Source organism: Astatotilapia calliptera, chromosome 19 (genome assembly GCF_900246225.1).
Source record: "Astatotilapia calliptera chromosome 19, fAstCal1.2, whole genome shotgun sequence".
Classification (NCBI taxonomy): domain Eukaryota; kingdom Metazoa; phylum Chordata; class Actinopteri; order Cichliformes; family Cichlidae; genus Astatotilapia; species Astatotilapia calliptera.
The window spans coordinates 1,286,558-1,303,000 of NC_039320.1; the positions used below are offsets into that span (position 1 = coordinate 1,286,558).

Below are 16,443 nucleotides of genomic sequence, written 5' to 3' on the forward strand. Positions count from 1 at the left end.
AGCAAACTGGATGGAAACCCTTTTTCTACATGTCTACATAGATAATTGATTGTGTGTATTAGAGAGGTAAACTCAAACAATTTTACATAAAAAATACAATGGGATTAAATGAAGGCAGGAGAGGGAAAATATCTCCAGCTAACTTTATTTTAAATAGGTCAGTTATAAAATACATTATGTTACAAAGGTAAAGTTTGCTGTTTCAAACCACATTCAACCCCCTTTTTAATGCACGCTAAAATACCTTCAGTAATAATAATTAAAAAATATATTTTTTCTGATGTTTTTTGAAAATTCTCAGTATAAATTGTCAAAATAAAAAAAAATGTAAAGACACAATCTGATCTGCTGCCTTCACGTTTGCCACTTGCAGCACTTGATACTGCAGGAGGACCGGAGCTGCATCCTGAGGCTGTCCCTGGAGAAACTAAGGTTCCTGGAAGATCCCGAGGCCTACCTGAGGCGCTCCGTCCTCATCAACAACCTGCTGAGAAAAATCCACCATGAGGAGGAGGAGCTGGAGGCTGAGGAGGAGGAAGAAGAAGATGAAGTAGATGAAGAGGAAGAAGAGGAGGGAGTTATCGGGGATAGGGGGCAGCGGAGGCTGATGTACCCAGACAGGAAGAGAGTGAAGGTGCTGGTGACAGACTGCTGCTCCCCGGGCTTTGGCCTGGAGGAGCTGCAGCACTACCGGCTGGTGCCGTGTTACCCATCAGCTGGTTGCCTGTACAGCCTGGGTACCTGCCCGGGCCTCACACCAAACCACCAGGTCCTCCTGTACAACCTGGATGACAATGGCTGACTCTCTGCTCCTCACCGCCAGGCCTCTTTTCAAAGCTGGGAACTGCAGCGTCGGTTCATGTCACAGGCATGTGGACTCGCACTGTTTGCTCCAACCAGCAGGAGGAAGGCTGCTGCTGCTGCTGTTTTTCTCCCTGTTCGCTAAAAATGCTTTGAGGGGAATGTGTCGCAGGCTCTGTTTCGTGCATCAGCAGGACGTCGCCTCTTCTCGTCACCTTGCTGAGAAGCAGTGGTGGATTCAAGAATCTGAGAGACCATTTTCTTCTTCTGCCTCAGGAGTGTTGATATTAAACTCTGCAGCAGCATTACTGCTATTTACTGTTTGTGCAAATGTAAGAAACTTTAAGCAGGCAGCATTTTTTTTAAATTCTTTGCAGCTGTAGTATTATTGATTTTTATTGTTACTGTTGCTCATGTAAACTGTGAGCGCATTCAGGGATTTACAGACTGCTGGCTACTTTTGATGCACCTTGGCTTGCGTGGAGAATATTTGCTGATTTGCTTCTGTTATCTTTTTATGCTACTGTGTGATTTATGAAATATTCTGTGTAACATTCCCTGGATCGTGTGAATTCTAATGCTATGAAGAACTCAAGGCACTCATTCCCCCGGGTGCGTTTACTGCCTGTGGGAAGACTGTTTTCTCTCTGTGGTCGATGTCCCGTGATTATGTTTTCATTTTGCAGCACTTTGCTGCCCCCTGCTGGTGGAAAAAAATTATCTCAAAGCATTTATTAGTAGTCTGTGTTCAAATAAGAAAACAGAGGAATGCTTACTTTAAACCTCATTCTGATTTAGCATTAATAGATGTTATATACAGATTATAACCCACTATAGATGTAAAGAGATTTATCAACGATTATAACATCTGCTGAAACATACAATATAGCAAACATTTAACACGTTTTCAAATGAGTTATAACTGTTGGCAAACACTATTATTACCATACCACCAACATGTAGTCTGCATAGTCTAAATATCCCAGATTATACATATATGTATAATAAAGAGAGATAATGCTAGTGGCAGTAAATACCTAAATATAAAAGTTTTTTTTCTTTTGCTATGTAAAAAGGAGGAAATATTTTTTTGTCAGTTCTATGAAGTCAAAATACTTTTTTTCTGATACCAAATATTGCTTTTGTGAATGCATTTCAGCCTCGTGGTGTTTTAATGCTGGATTTCAGAGACCAGAAGGCCTTTAACTTGATGTTGCATTCCATTTTTTTCTTACTATGGTTCCAGCACCAGTAGTGTTTTCACAGAGGACCGAGTTTTGCTAAAGTGGTCAGAAAATAGGTTATTTAACACGGCACATTGGTGCTTTATAAAGCTGACTTACTTGCTGTATGACAACAGCGATTAATTATCCATCCTTCTTCTGTGTCTTTTCGTGTGTTCAGTGTCTATCCAGGAGTTTTACTGATTTTTGCAATGTGCATCTTGATAACAATCACTTAAATGGAAAAATAAAGGAAAATAAGGTAAAACAACAATGACAAACTAAAGGCAACTATTAAAGAAAAGCTTGATATTTTAAATCAAGAATTTATATTTTGATGAATATGAATAGTCTGTATTTAAGAAACTATTTTGAAAAAGGGCCGTTAAACTTTTTTCATGTGATTGATTATCAAATAAAGTATGTAATGTGACATTTTTGTTTCATTTTTTAATATTTCGACCTCTCTATCAACAAAGCGCGGTCACGTCACGCCATGACGTTTTCAGTTCCGTTGAATGTTGTGCGTGCGCGCCGGAACCACCGTTGCTTTCAAGTGCTCCTAACAAAGACAGACTTTACAACCTCACATCAGCAACCGTCACCTCTGCAGAGAGTTTGTAACAGAACATAATTACGTCATTTGATAAAGCACAACTTTTAAATATTACGGTCTGTAAACTAGAACTTTACACAATTTAATTTCAAGCCTTTATGAACTGGATAGCAGTTACGTTTCTGCACCCACAAAGCAATGACTGAGTTATAAACGCATATTTCACTTTAAGATATTTTTTACATAATTATTAAATACACAAACTAAATATGATCCAGTATTTCTAGACTTTAAAAAGAAAAAAACATCTATTGTGATATATGTGTAGCCTCTGTTTGACTGATCGTGGTCTCCTTTTCTTCTTGGCAGATTCCCAGCGCTTTGCTTTATTTAAAAATGCATTTTATTATAGCCACTGATATATCACACTTTTCAGTACACACGTGGCAATTTACACCCGGTAAACGGTCAAATTAAACGGTAAAATTCTAACTGCTCATTGTCAATCAACGTCCTGATTACTGCATCTAAGGCGATCTAAGCGGCTTCCTGTTACTTCAGTGGCTGTGCGATCTCGACTTTGGTCCTAAATCTCTGTACGTTCTGAAGTTGACTGGGGAAAGAATTGTGACATTTCATGCAGCACCTGAAGGCAACGGGGAAGGCGCGTTCCACGGACCTCTCGTGTATCTGACAGTTGCACATAGCGGAACGTTTATCGCATCCAGGCTCAGACAAACGGCAGGAGCCCTCCGGTTCTTTATATCCGATACGGTTCAACTGAAAACGGAATTTCTTATTTTAAAACGACTCAAGTTGTTGTCATATTTTTCTACCGTTTGCAAATGCTTCAAGGGTTCACCTTTGAGTGCCACTCTGCCATAATGTACGGGTTAGCTCGCTAACGTTAGCCGGGAGCTAGCATCCACAGTTCGGAGAAAGTAACGGAGTACGCGTTTCTTCGGCTACTTCGGAGTCGTCAGAGGGAATTAAAACATGGAGAAAATGAAAGAGCTATGCCACTGCCTCCAGGATCCTCACCTTGTCGCCCGCTTTCAGAACATTTGCGGGGTACGGGGCACGTTTACGACCACCAGCAGCAGCAAGGTAGCGGACCGGGCTCACTCGCACAACAACGGCGCTTGTCATCATCGCGTCGCCGGAGAAAACTTGTCCAATGTAGGAGCTGGGGAAGGAGAGAAAATGCAAACGGCGTCAGCGAAGCTTCGGAGAAGGATTGCGGACTCTAACGTTGCTAATAATTTTAAAGATGAAGGTGAAACCCCGTCACAGAACGGGACAGCGGTGTCTGCGGCGACCGCCGGGGGAGAGAGGGTTGGTGTGGGCGTCCGCAGCGGGTCCGCGCAAGATTTATCCCGGGCAGCCAATTGTGAGGAGAGCCAGGTCGGAGGAGTCTTGGGTCCCCCAGGAAGCAGCAAGGTAAAGCCACTCCGCAAGAATTCTCTAACGGGCGACGGCGGGCAGGAGTTCCTGATCGACAACCGCTTCTTGTACTATCTCTTCACTTTCGGAACCGAGCTGGGAAACGAGACTTTCTACATCACTTTCTTCCCATTCATAACGTGGAACGTGGAAGCCTTCGTCAGCAGGCGACTGATCATGGTGTGGGTCTGGGTCATGTACCTGGGACAGTGTACCAAGGATGTGCTCGGCTGGTCCCGACCGGCCTCACCGCCTGTGGTCAAAGTGGAGGTGTTTTACAACTCCGAGTACAGCATGCCGTCCACGCACGCCATGTCCGGCACAGCCATCCCCTTCGCCCTGTACTTCATGACCTACGGCCGTTGGGAGGTAAAGTCCCTTTTCACACACACAAACTGGATGTCACGCCGTTGGATATAAGAGAAGTTGTTTGGAGCCACTTCCTCTTAATTTCAGTGAAAAAGACGAAGGAAGTTGGCTTTGTCATATTTTATAATATTTTGACAGCATATTTTCCTTATACGCAAGTGAAATCGTTAGGGTTCATTTGAGAGCACAGGAAACGCAGGTGGAGTGACAGAAACTCTGCCACGTGGGTAAAATCGAATCTTCACCCCTCATTTAATGTACTCTGTTGCAACCGTGGAAACTGCACGCACACCAGCTGCAGACACGACTCTTTACAGGCGTAATATATCTAATATTTTATTAAAAGGAGTTTTGTGTCAAAAGAAGATGAAAAAACAATTTCATTTCTGTAGCTTTTGTTAAATTATACAACATATCTGCTTATTACTTGATTACCAACATTTAATTTTTTTAATTATATACATTCAAATTTTTTATATACTGTTTATTAATATATTTTTATTTGCACTACAGTGCAACAGCTTTACTCAAATCTAAACTATTATTAATTACTTGCTTTCCCTCCAGAAACTCCCAGTTCCTCCCACAGTCCAAACACATGCAGGCAGTGGGGTTGTATCTTTTGTCTCTCTGTGTTAGCCCTGTGACAAACTGCCAAACTATCCAGGGTGTACCCTGCCTGTTGCCTCAGCAGGGATCGGATAAACATGGATAAGCAGAAGAAAATGGATTTATGTAGTATTTAAAGCAGCAAAGTGTTTCACAAACTAAGAATTTACAATGAAGACACTGGATCATATCATATTCTAAGTTGTGAGATCATGGCAAAATAGCAGAGCTTCAGATACTCCCGCTGGCATTTTGTTTTTTACCACATACGTACAAATACCGATGTGTATGTAATGAGCCCAAATTTGTGGATTTATTCCATTAGTTGGGTCCAAGTTTAGGAAATAGTGAAAATTGTCCACAGTTAAGTTTAACCTGCAAAACCAACAATTCAGCTGAAACTGAGACGCAGCATGCTCATATTTTAGCAAATTGTCAATTATAAGATAGGCGTACCCTAAAGTATACAGCGCTTAGTTCCTTTTGACTCGAATGGGCACCATAATTGTCAAAATGGACATAATATTGTACTCCGTAAGAACTAAAACTAGCAGTGGAGCTCATAAACACATCAAGAATATGTTTACTAAAGGTCTAGATCATGAGCGTTGAAAGCCATCTCCCCATAGATTTCTGTTCAATCAGATTTCTTTTTACTACCACAAAGCCCCCACCTGTCTAACACATTGAATGCATGTTGAAGGCACTTTGCCATTAGCTTCACTTTCTAGACCTGGGAGCTATGTCCTTATTTTATACATGTCTGTAATTTGATGTCAGACCTATGATCCTCCATGTAATCACCTGACCATGCACCCTTTTGCTATTCGCAACCCATTTGACCACGTGGCAGTCTTTTCTACAATGTCACTGAGACTTTGCCCTCTGAAGTCAGTCTTCTGAAGTGCCATCATTAACAATTAATGAGCTGTTGGGTCAGTGGATATAGTGACAGCAGCTGTGGGGTGACTATGGAAGCTGCATGAAGACAAAAGCTGACTCTTGACTGGGTAATTTACTGCATGAAATCATGCTTGCTATAGTTACAGCAAAGACTGAAAGCCTGACTACAATTGACTGCCCTATGGAGGAGAACACTCCAAACACAGCTAAAAAGAAAGCCCAGAAAGCCCATTACCAGTTTTGATGACGTGATATTTGTTAATTTTCTCTGATATTACTCTGCTGGTTGGATAAAATAAGCAGCTAATGTTTTAGAATTGCCCATCTTGGATTTTGGGAAATTCTGTGACTGTTAATAGTCTTTTAACAATTCTGTGACTTTGGAATAATCGTTTTAATACTTAGATGATTATTGCAAAAGTGAGGAAGTTGGCAAAAGGTAACGTGATAATGTAAGTCCCTTGTCAGCAGCATCAGTTATGCAGATCAGTAGTTACACAACTGATGATAATTAGCTGAAAGCCCATATTCAGCTTTCTGTTTTTTGGCATTGTTAAAATTTTAAAAACATTTTAAAATGCTCCAAAATCATTCGAATAACATTAATGCTGAAATTCTGTTTTAACAAGCCATTTCTGTTATTGTTTCCTTCATCTCCTCCTATTCAGCCTGGAGGAACAACACCACATTCTGTCCAGTCTGTAAAAAAACAAAACAAAACCTCAGTCGGTGAGTCCACTTCTGTTGTCTTACTGTGCATCCACACAGTGAGGAACATGCTCGACAAGCTGTGGGACGACTGTTTGATTCATTTAAAAAAAAGAGAAAAGACACTCGACAAGATTTTAGCAGGCATTTTTGTTAGCGACAGAAACTTTTCTAATTTCTACTTTTTTAAACTTTTTTTTATGGTTCTCCGATAAATATGAAAAAGTGTAACCTGAAAGTCAAGTGCAATTACCACTGAGCAATTATCTAATGAGCCGATCAACAAAACAAGACTAAAGAATCCTTTGAACAGCTGATTAATCTCTGAATGATATATCTATAGCTGCTGCTGATTTTCTATAAGTATACTAGTTGTTGTTGTTCTCAAATGATTAACTATTAACATAGGACATAAAGGTGAAATGACAGGATGAAGTACATTTATCTGAAGTGGTTCTTGCTAAAGACATCTGCCTATTCCAGTGAACAGGATATGATAGGTTGATTTGCATAGCCTGCTTTTTGATTACCGAGAGCTGTTTTTTGCTGACAGTGGTTATCTACATGTTACAAAGATGAGCTCTTCTGTTTTATTAATATAAACAAAAATACCAGTGTATATGAAAAACTCTCACCATTAGCTCTGCTGCACACTATATTTACCAAGGTGAAATGACAGGATGAAGTACATTTATCTGAAGTGGTTCTTGCTGATTGCAGGACTGCTTATCTACATTTAACTGCATGTCTAAGGCAGTATTGCTCAAGGGAACTGCTCTGCACGGACTCGTCACTAAATCCTACTCTGGCTGTGGTCAGTGAGGATTTTCTTTGTCATATGTGACGCTAAACTGAAAGTTTTGGTTTGGACTGTAGGTTAAAAAAATCTGAAGATGTGACCTGAAAAACTTTTTGCTGACATTTTATAGATGAAATAATTGAGAAAATAATCAGCAGCCTAACTGATAATGAAAATAATCATTAACCACAAACCTTGGACAGTATATTCTGTGGTGTGGGTCATTTACAGAGAGAAATGTGAAGATTTGTAAAGTGAAATAGGTGGGATTGGGATTGCTGTCTTTTGAGGTTGAAATCACAGCAGAGTTAGTACACTCAGCCTCTCTGTCTGAGCCGGAGCAGGAGAGCTGGCCCCTTGACCTTCCAGTGAACAACTGAGATAAGACTGATTTAGTGTCTGGGACTCTGCTTTTATCTTTATTGTCACTACAGCTCTCTTTGTGTTTGACAGCCTAAATTTGAAACGTGTAAGAAGTTTGAAAAACTTCTTTCACACTACACGCTCTGAACAAGCCAAACTCTATTCAGCACCAAACAATACAAACCGCTGACTCGCGTGTGTGCAACACCAGATAAGATGTTGACCTCTGTCTCACTTTTTGAATCAGATTCATGTATTTGTTTTCTCCTCAGTGTTCCCTTAACTGGGGGTTTAAAAGGCCGAACACTGAAATTTTCCAGGCTTGTAAATTTCTGAAAATTATGCAAGCTGGTTCTCAGTTGGTGTATGAAGAAGAATTTTTTCACACTAATGTTTGTGTTGTGTGTCTGGTGTGTGTTACAGAACGTCAAGTGAAGTCCAAAGCTGTCATCTTTTAGATGTTTTGACATCTGGTGGCAACAGCCGTCTGGCCATGTTAGTTTTGCTATTTTAGCCACAAAAAAATCTGGTTACATTTTCAGGCGCTTAATCACACAGCAAGAAAATCTAGCTTAATATAGACAGATCTTGTCATTTTCCAGCTAATCAGCTACTGTAATTTCCCCTGTTGTGTAGTGTGACATGTGATTCATTAAGAGCATCGGCTTGTCTCTGACGTTTGGTGGTGTCATCACTTTACAGAAATCTGTTTAAAAAGGAAAAAGAAACTATGGAAAATAAGCCCCAAAGGTTTATAGCTTGTTTCTGCAATTCAGAGTTGTTGTTAATACCATTATCCCATGCATCCCTCCAGTTGTTCTTTGCTGCTAGCCTCTCTGTGAAGTTTCCTTCTGCTTCCCTGATCGACTTGTCTGAGCAGAGCAGGAATGTTTGGATTTAGATGGACCGCAGCCATTCAGTCCTCCCATCCCGACACCCTCCTCCTGCTCAGACAGTAACTCGAGTCAGATGTCGGGCTATGGAAGATACTGTAGATTAAAGTTGAAGGAGTTGATGAAGAAATGGACAGAAGCAGTTTGAGAAGAGAAGAGAATGAGGTTGAGCCGAGGAAGAAGAGAAAAGATTAGCTAGTGAATGAGAGGAGATTAAGTAAAATTAGACTAGAGGGCACGAAACAGAGAAAGCCCTGAAGTGTTTAGAGACACGGAGAGGGGATTAATACAGTAAAGTGCAAGGAGGAGGATGACTGAAGGGAAACAAAGTAGTTTGATGGTGGAATTTGTAATAGGCTATAATATTAGCCGTGGAAAAAGAGTGCTGCATATACTACAGAAGTTAGTGAATGGCTGTTAGCAAGTTTTGTGATGTTGTCCAGTTGATTCAGAACACAAACAACAGGCTTTGTGTGAGACTTCCGTCTTCAAGCAGGAACATAAGGTGGGAGCATTGCAGCTTTTCCTGCCAGCATGAATGAGTTTAACAGTATAGCATTTCCTAACTGCAGCTTGAGCTTTACAAGCTGTTTTGCACTTTTTGGAAAATGACAGGAAGTCAGGGAATAAACAAATCAAACAAGGAATGCTATTCACCAAATGAAATTAATAAACTGTATCAATGATCTTTTTGAAAATTATTATTTTTTTATAATAATGTTTTTATTATAAAATTATACATTTATTTATTTATTAAAAGTATTTATTATTTTATTATGATCACCAGGTTTGAACTATAATTGTTTAAACTTGGTGTAAGAATTGATACTGGGCTCACTGGCCACGTAAATATATTATGATATGATTGATAGTGCTGATTCATCGATTGTGGGGCCTTCTGTGTGGCACAAACGAAAACAAAACAGCACTACTCCTGATGAGAGGAAGAAGAAACGCATGAAGAGAAAGACTTGTAGGCTTTTTCAACTGGGACACATAACATAAACATATTTGTCCCTTGTGTTTTTCTACTACTTTCACTTACATCAATTCCTGATAGTTTCTGCAATCTCTCCAGTAGTTTTCTGACATTTGTGAGTCTTTATATTGATGCTGTCATTATGACTCCTTATAATGACACAATCCTTCTTATCAGTTGAAGCACTCTCGACTGTTCTCTAAACCCAAGCGGCGGTTGATGTCTGCAGATCACACCAGGCCATCTGGCACCAACAACTATGCCATTGTTCAAAATCACTTAAATCACCTTTCTTGTGTGTGAATGTGTGTGAATTCAATTCAATTCAATTTTATTTATATAGCGCCAAATCACAACAAAAGTCGCCTCAAGGCGCTTAATAGATACAGAGAAAAACCCAACAATCATATGACCCCCTATGAGCAAGCACTTTGGCGACAGTGGGAAGGAAAAACTCCCTTTTAACAGGAAGAAACCTCCGGCAGAACCAGGCTCAGGGAGGGGCGGCCATCTGCTGCGAATGGGTGGATGACTGGATATGTAAAGCGCTTTGGGGTCCTTAGGGACTAGTAAAGCGCTATATAAATACAGGCCATTTCTTCCCCCTTCTGATCAGGTTCAGTAGGTTGTCTTGACCATGTTTGTGTTCCTAGATGCAGTGAGTTGTAGAAATGTGATTGGCTAATTTGATTTTTGCATTTAAAAATCAGCTGAACAGGTGTGTGGAACAAAGTGTCCAGTGAGACTATAAATGTAAGTTGGAAGTCTTCAGGCTTTAGATGATGCTTAGTTGCCCAATGTAGTTGATTAAACTGTAATTATGTTGGTAAACGGCTGATAAATTGATGAAATATTCTTTTCTTTTACTCTGATGAGAACGCATAACTTTAAAATGCAGAAGGGCCTTTTCACTAGTTTTAGTGTTTTTTATGAAATGAATAATGGAGTAAAGGAGAGAATCATTTTATAGATGAAAGAGTTTATGATTTAGTGAATTGGAAGATTGACTGATAATAAAAGTGAGGAGTGCCTGTAACTGTTTCTTTGTTTATTACTGTTTAATGTTTTCCCTATCAGTGAGTCTGTCCATTTTTTTATTGTTTATGCTTATACAAAGGTGTGGCCGAGCCTTTTCCAGCTTGTAGGTCTTTCTCTCCAATATTAACCTGAACCCTGCGCTTCGACATTGTCCATCTCTGAAATGTTATTTGGATCGTATTCAACCCAAAAGTGCGTTACCCAAAGGTATGGTTTTCAGAGTATCTAGCAACTACTTGAGTATAAGTGCCTTTACTGACTGACATCACCTCAGAAATGTGTCATGTAAATATGTTAAATAGATGCTCCTAAATCGGGTAATCAGTTGAGCGTGGACTATGTCTGATATGTCAGAAATGAAAAGGGAGCAACTAAAACAACAGTTTCTTTCAAAAGATTCCAAATCTCCTTTAACAGATCAGCAGCTCACATTGTTAAAGCCTTTGTTTTTCTGGTTGACACTTTGAACTGCAAATGTTTCAAGCTGCAGTTTCTAGCAACCACACTAAACACTATAAATCGTATTATCACTAATCAGGTCAGGGCTGTCCTACAGTGCGGTGTTATAGTTCAAACATGAGAATGTCATTCACAACTTTGGTTTGTGCATAGCCTCCACTCAGTTCAGTTTACATCTTGGCACTATTCTAAGTCAAACACAGCACACCTTGGGAACTGTGTGTTTTGGATGTGTGTGTGTGTGTGTGTGTGTGTGTGTGTGTGTGTGTGTGTGTGTGTGTGTGTGTGTGTGTGTGTGTAGACCTATATATTTACAGTATATGTCATGTGGGAGAATACTGAGAAAACTCAGCACTGAGGCTCAGCAAGCAGTGTGCAGGGAACCACAACCCACAGAAGAAAGCTCACCATGTCCATAAAGCTTTACATGAGGCAACCGCCACACCACTGCTGTGGTCACAGACACGAGGCCAGAGTGGATATGCAGACATGAACCAGAGACACGTTTTGTGTTTACGGGCAGCCAGAGAACGGTGTTTGATGGTGTCCTCACAGCCCCCGCCCCCCTCATGAAGTTCAGCTGATTTTTCTCAGTCTCAGTGTCAATCTGTGTGTCAGGCTCCTGCATCTGACTTGGCTTCACAGCTAATCCACACACATAAAGGCGCTTTATTTTTTAACCAGAACCTCCCTCGCCGCTGACCCCATTCTTGAAAAAGGTCTTAGAGTTTATAATTGAAAACTCACTGGTTAAAAAGACACCTGTAGAAGAGTCTCGCGGGAGTCTTGCTAAATGTAGGATATGCTTTAAAGAGTCGCCTTTCTGGTGCAATATTGTACTTTGTCCTCAAGAAAGATGCCTACTGCTCACTCTGAATGTGGATGGCTAAAATATAATCCCAGTGTCTGTTAGGCAGGTGTTTGGTGTTTTTGATATGTTTATAATGTATAATGTTCTGCATCCTAATGTAGCATGTTGACAATTATGGATCTACTGATGTAGTATTTCTCAAGTCAGAACTGGACTAATATCCATCCAAATACTGGATTAGTAGATTGGCATTAGTCCAGCTCTGATTTGAAGCTGGATGAGATATTGTCACCAATGTTGCCACCTATGGCTATTCAGTTCAGTTACATTTTGCTTACTGCATAGAGTATCAGCAGCAGTGCACCGTTAACACTAAAGAAAACAGTGTTTGGAAACCAGAACACATCCAAAATTATTGTGACAGTGTGCAATGAACTTGAGTCTTGTTGCCATTTAAATATTTGCTTTAAAGATGGGAACCAGATCTGTAGACAGTCAAAGTCAGTTCTTTGCAGCTTTGGTGCATGAAGGAGCAGTAAGAATCTACTGTCAGTTTATGATCGAATCAGTTGAAGTTAATACTACAATTAAGTGTGATAAATAGGCAAAAACCACAAAGCTGTTGCAAATCAATTGCTGTTTACATACAGATATTTACATTAAAATACTTTCAGTCAAATAAGAACCTCATAGAGCTGAAACAGAAATTGCTCCATAAATACTGACGTAATTGATTTAAGTGCAAAATGACAGTTGCTTGGAAATCTTGTTTATATATAGGAATGTAACCAGAGTACAACCAGATGGCAGCCTTGTTAAGTCGAGTCCCCTATTGCAGAGAGACCCATTGCAGATGAGCTGCGCTCATCAATCACCCAGACTGACTCACATTAATTGCAGTTGCATTAGTTGGCAATATGTCTGTGTTTATAAATTGAATTTGGACACAGGTTGTGTCCAACCTAGTAGCTTGTCCAAGTGCCTTGAGTTCAGAAGTGTTTGAGGGTGTTACATGCTCAACCTCTGGGAAACCACTTGGTCACTGCAACTATTTGCTGTCAGTCGCTGAATGCAAAGGAATTCAGTGCAATCACCGGGCAACCACTGATGTTTCCTGGTCACAAGGAGGTTCCCATTTTTATCTACCGTGACTGAGGAAACTAAGAGCAATGATTTAGATGTGTCACGGCCGGGCGGATCACACACAGTAATTCGGCGTGCCCGTGTGGCGTGCTGGCTAGACCCAAGCGCGGCGAAGGCTAGCGGTGGGTTTGGAGCAGACACGCAGTTATTCTAGTAATGACCAGTGCACGAAGCGTGGCTTCGGAACTGTCGTTACAGACAGAGAGCGAGCGGAGCCGGGAAGAGAAAAAGGATTGAAAGGGATTGTCACTCACAGTTGCTGAATCAGGCGGAGACTGACGTCGGCAGAGTTTCGGAGCTCCTGACAAGAAGATACTGATGTCTGAGCGGCGAACAGGTGGGTGGCGTCTCTCTTTTAACCCCGGCCCCGTGATCAGCTGATCACAGCCGATCACCGGCTGACAGGACCCCCCCCCCCCCCCCCCCCGAGGACCGGCACCCGACGGGCCAGGACGGCGGCGACGGAAATCCGAGATGAGGGAAGGATCCAAGATGAAGCGGGACGGCACCCAGGAGCGCTCATCAGGGCCGTAGCCAGCCCAGTCCACCAAATACTGGACCCCCCGGCCCCGGGGACGGGAGTCCAAGATCCGACGGACAGCGTAGACAGGACCCCCATCGACGATCCTGGGCGGGGGCGGGGCCCGGGAGGGGGGCGCCAGTGGGGAAGCGACGTGCCGCTTAAGCTGCGAGACGTGGAAAACCGGATGGACCTTCATGGCGGGCGGAAGCCGGAGACGGTAAGCCACGGGGTTGAGCCGGGCAGTGACTTCGTACGGGCCGACGAACCGGGGAGCGAGCTTCTTGGACTCACCGCGCAGCCGTAGGTGCTTTGTGGAGAGCCAGACGCGGTCCCCCGGCCGGAAGGGTTGACCCGGGCGGTGGCGGCGACGATGCTGCCGGGTGTACAGAGCGTTGGCCCGGGAAATGGCAGCCCGCGCCTTGATCCAGGCCTGGCGACAGCGGCGGACCATCCGTTCAGCAGCCGGCACGTCGACCTCCGCTTCCTGATGGCTGAAGATAGGAGGTTGAAATCCATGACAGACCTCAAAGGGCGAGAGACCGGTGGCGGAAGAGATGTGAAGGTTATGAGACAACTCAGCCCACACCAGGTAACGAGGCCATAGCGACGGTTGGGCGGAGACGAAGCACCGTAAGAAGCGCCCCAACTGTTGATTGGTCCGTTCCACCTGCCCATTGGTCTGAGGGTGATAGCCGGACGAGAGGCTGGGAGACGCTCCAATCAGGCGGCAGAAGGCCTTCCAGAACCTGGCGGTGAACTGTGGCCCCCGATCGGAGACTATGTCCTTGGGGAATCCGTGAAGCCGGACGACATGGTCCAGGAGGAGCTCGGCCGTCCGTTTGGCGGAGGGGAGGCTGGCCAGGGCGACCAGGTGCACCGCCTTAGAAAACCGGTCCACAAAGGTGAGGATGGTGTCAAGACCGTCCACAGATGGAAGGCCGGTAACAAAGTCAAGGCCGACATGGGACCAGGGACGTCTCGGCACCGGGAGAGGGTGAAGGTCGCCAGCGGGCGGCTGGGTGGAGGACTTGGCCCGAGCACAGGTGTCACAGGCGGAAACGAAGTCACGGACGTCCCGAGTCATGGAGGGCCACCAGAAGGCACGACGGAGGAGCTGGAGGGTTCTGTCGGGCCCTGGGTGACCAGAGAGCGGGGAGGAGTGAGCCCAGAGCAAGGCCTCCTGACGGCACCGGGATGGCACATAGAGCCGCCCAGCTGGGGTCTCCGGCGGAGGCGGTTCGGCGGTCAGGGCATCCCGGATAGAGTCCTCCAAGGGCCACCGAAGGGGGGCAGCGAAACAATGAGACGGTAGGATAGGTCCAGGGTCTGACGTGAAGTCGTCCTGGGCGAACTGCCTGGAGAGGGCGTCTGCCTTGGTGTTCTTGGAGCCAGGGCGGTAGGCGAGGTGGAGGTTGTACGGTTCGAAGAATAAGGCCCAACGGGCCTGCCTTGGGTTGAGCTGCTTGGCAGAACGAATATGGATCAGGTTCTGGTGATCAGTCCAGATCAGAAATGGTTCTTTCGCTCCCAGGAGCCAATGCCGCCATTCTTCCAAGGCCCACTTGATGGCCAGGAGTTCCCGGTCGCCGACACCATACCGTCGCTGCGTGTCAGAGAATTTCCTTGAAAAATAGCAGCACGGGTGAAGTTTTCCATCCGGGCCATGTTGAGAGAGGACGGCGCCAGCGCCAACATCGGAGGCATCCACCTCCACCACAAAATCTCCGGCAGGATCAGGGTGGAGCAGGACGGGAGCTGTAGCAAACCGACGGATAAGGTCTCGGAATGCCAGTTTCGCACCAGGGGGGAGGCAGAAGGGCCTGGGCAGGTTAGCTGGTTTAGTGAGGGATGTCAGTGGCGCGACAATGGTGCTGAAATTGCGGATAAAGCGCCGATAAAAATTGGCAAAGCCCAGGAAGCTCTGCAGCTGCTTAAGGCTGGAAGGCTGAGGCCACTGGGTCACGGCTTGGAGCTTTTGCGGGTCCATGGTCAGGCCATTGGAGGAGATGGTGAAGCCCAGGAAGGTAGTGGACCGTTGATGGAAGGCACACTTTTCCAGTTTGCAGAACAGCTGGTACTCGAGCAGCCTGCTTAGCACGGCCCGCACATGGCGAATATGGTCCACTTCGGTGCGGGAGTAGATCAGGATGTCATCCAGATAGGCAAACACCCACCGGCCCAGCATGTCCCGCAAGACATCGTTGATCAGGTGTTGGAAGACAGCAGGGCTGTTGCAGAGGCCGAAGGGCATCACCAGATACTCCCAGTGCCCGTTAGGGGTGATGAAGGCCGTCTTCCATTCGTCCCCTTCTCTAATCCGCACCAAATTGTAAGCGCTGCGTAGGTCCAGTTTGGTGAAGATGCAGGCCTGGGAGAGGGAATCGAGCGCGGTGGATAGCAGAGGAAGAGGATGGCGGTTCTTAACAGTGATTTTATTCAAGCCTCGGTAGTCTATACAGGGGCGAAGCCCGCCGTCTTTCTTCTTTACAAAGAAGAACCCCGCAGCTGCAGGGGAGGTAGAAGGGCGAATGAAGCCCTGTTGGAGAGCCTCAGCGACGTACTCCTCCATGGCTTTGTTCTCTGCGGTTGACAGCGAGAACAGGCGACCACGAGGAGGGACTGCTCCCGGGAGGAGCTCGATGGCCATGTCGTAGGAGCGATGAGGAGGGAGAGCGGAGGCTCGCCTCTTACTGAAGACCTCGGACAGGTCATGGTAAGCCGGAGGGATCCTATCCAGATCGATGGGCTCCGGGGGTGACGCCTCTTCTGACTTTGAGTCCTGTCCAGTCCGGAGGAGAAGGCAGCGGCGTGAACACCGGGGAC

At 44.5% G+C, this 16,443-nt stretch overlaps 1 protein-coding gene across 1 annotated transcript in view; it reads left to right on the forward strand.

The window, feature by feature from the left end:
* Positions 1-2,848: 2,848 nt before the first annotated feature.
* Positions 2,849-16,443, forward strand: part of sgpp1b (sphingosine-1-phosphate phosphatase 1b) — a 33,774-nt gene continuing 20,179 nt past the window's right edge. Inside the window, exon 1 of the mRNA XM_026151428.1 lies at positions 2,849-4,392. Coding sequence (XP_026007213.1) covers positions 3,577-4,392 — 816 coding nt within the window. The 5' untranslated portion in view covers positions 2,849-3,576. The remainder of the gene's footprint in view (positions 4,393-16,443) is intronic.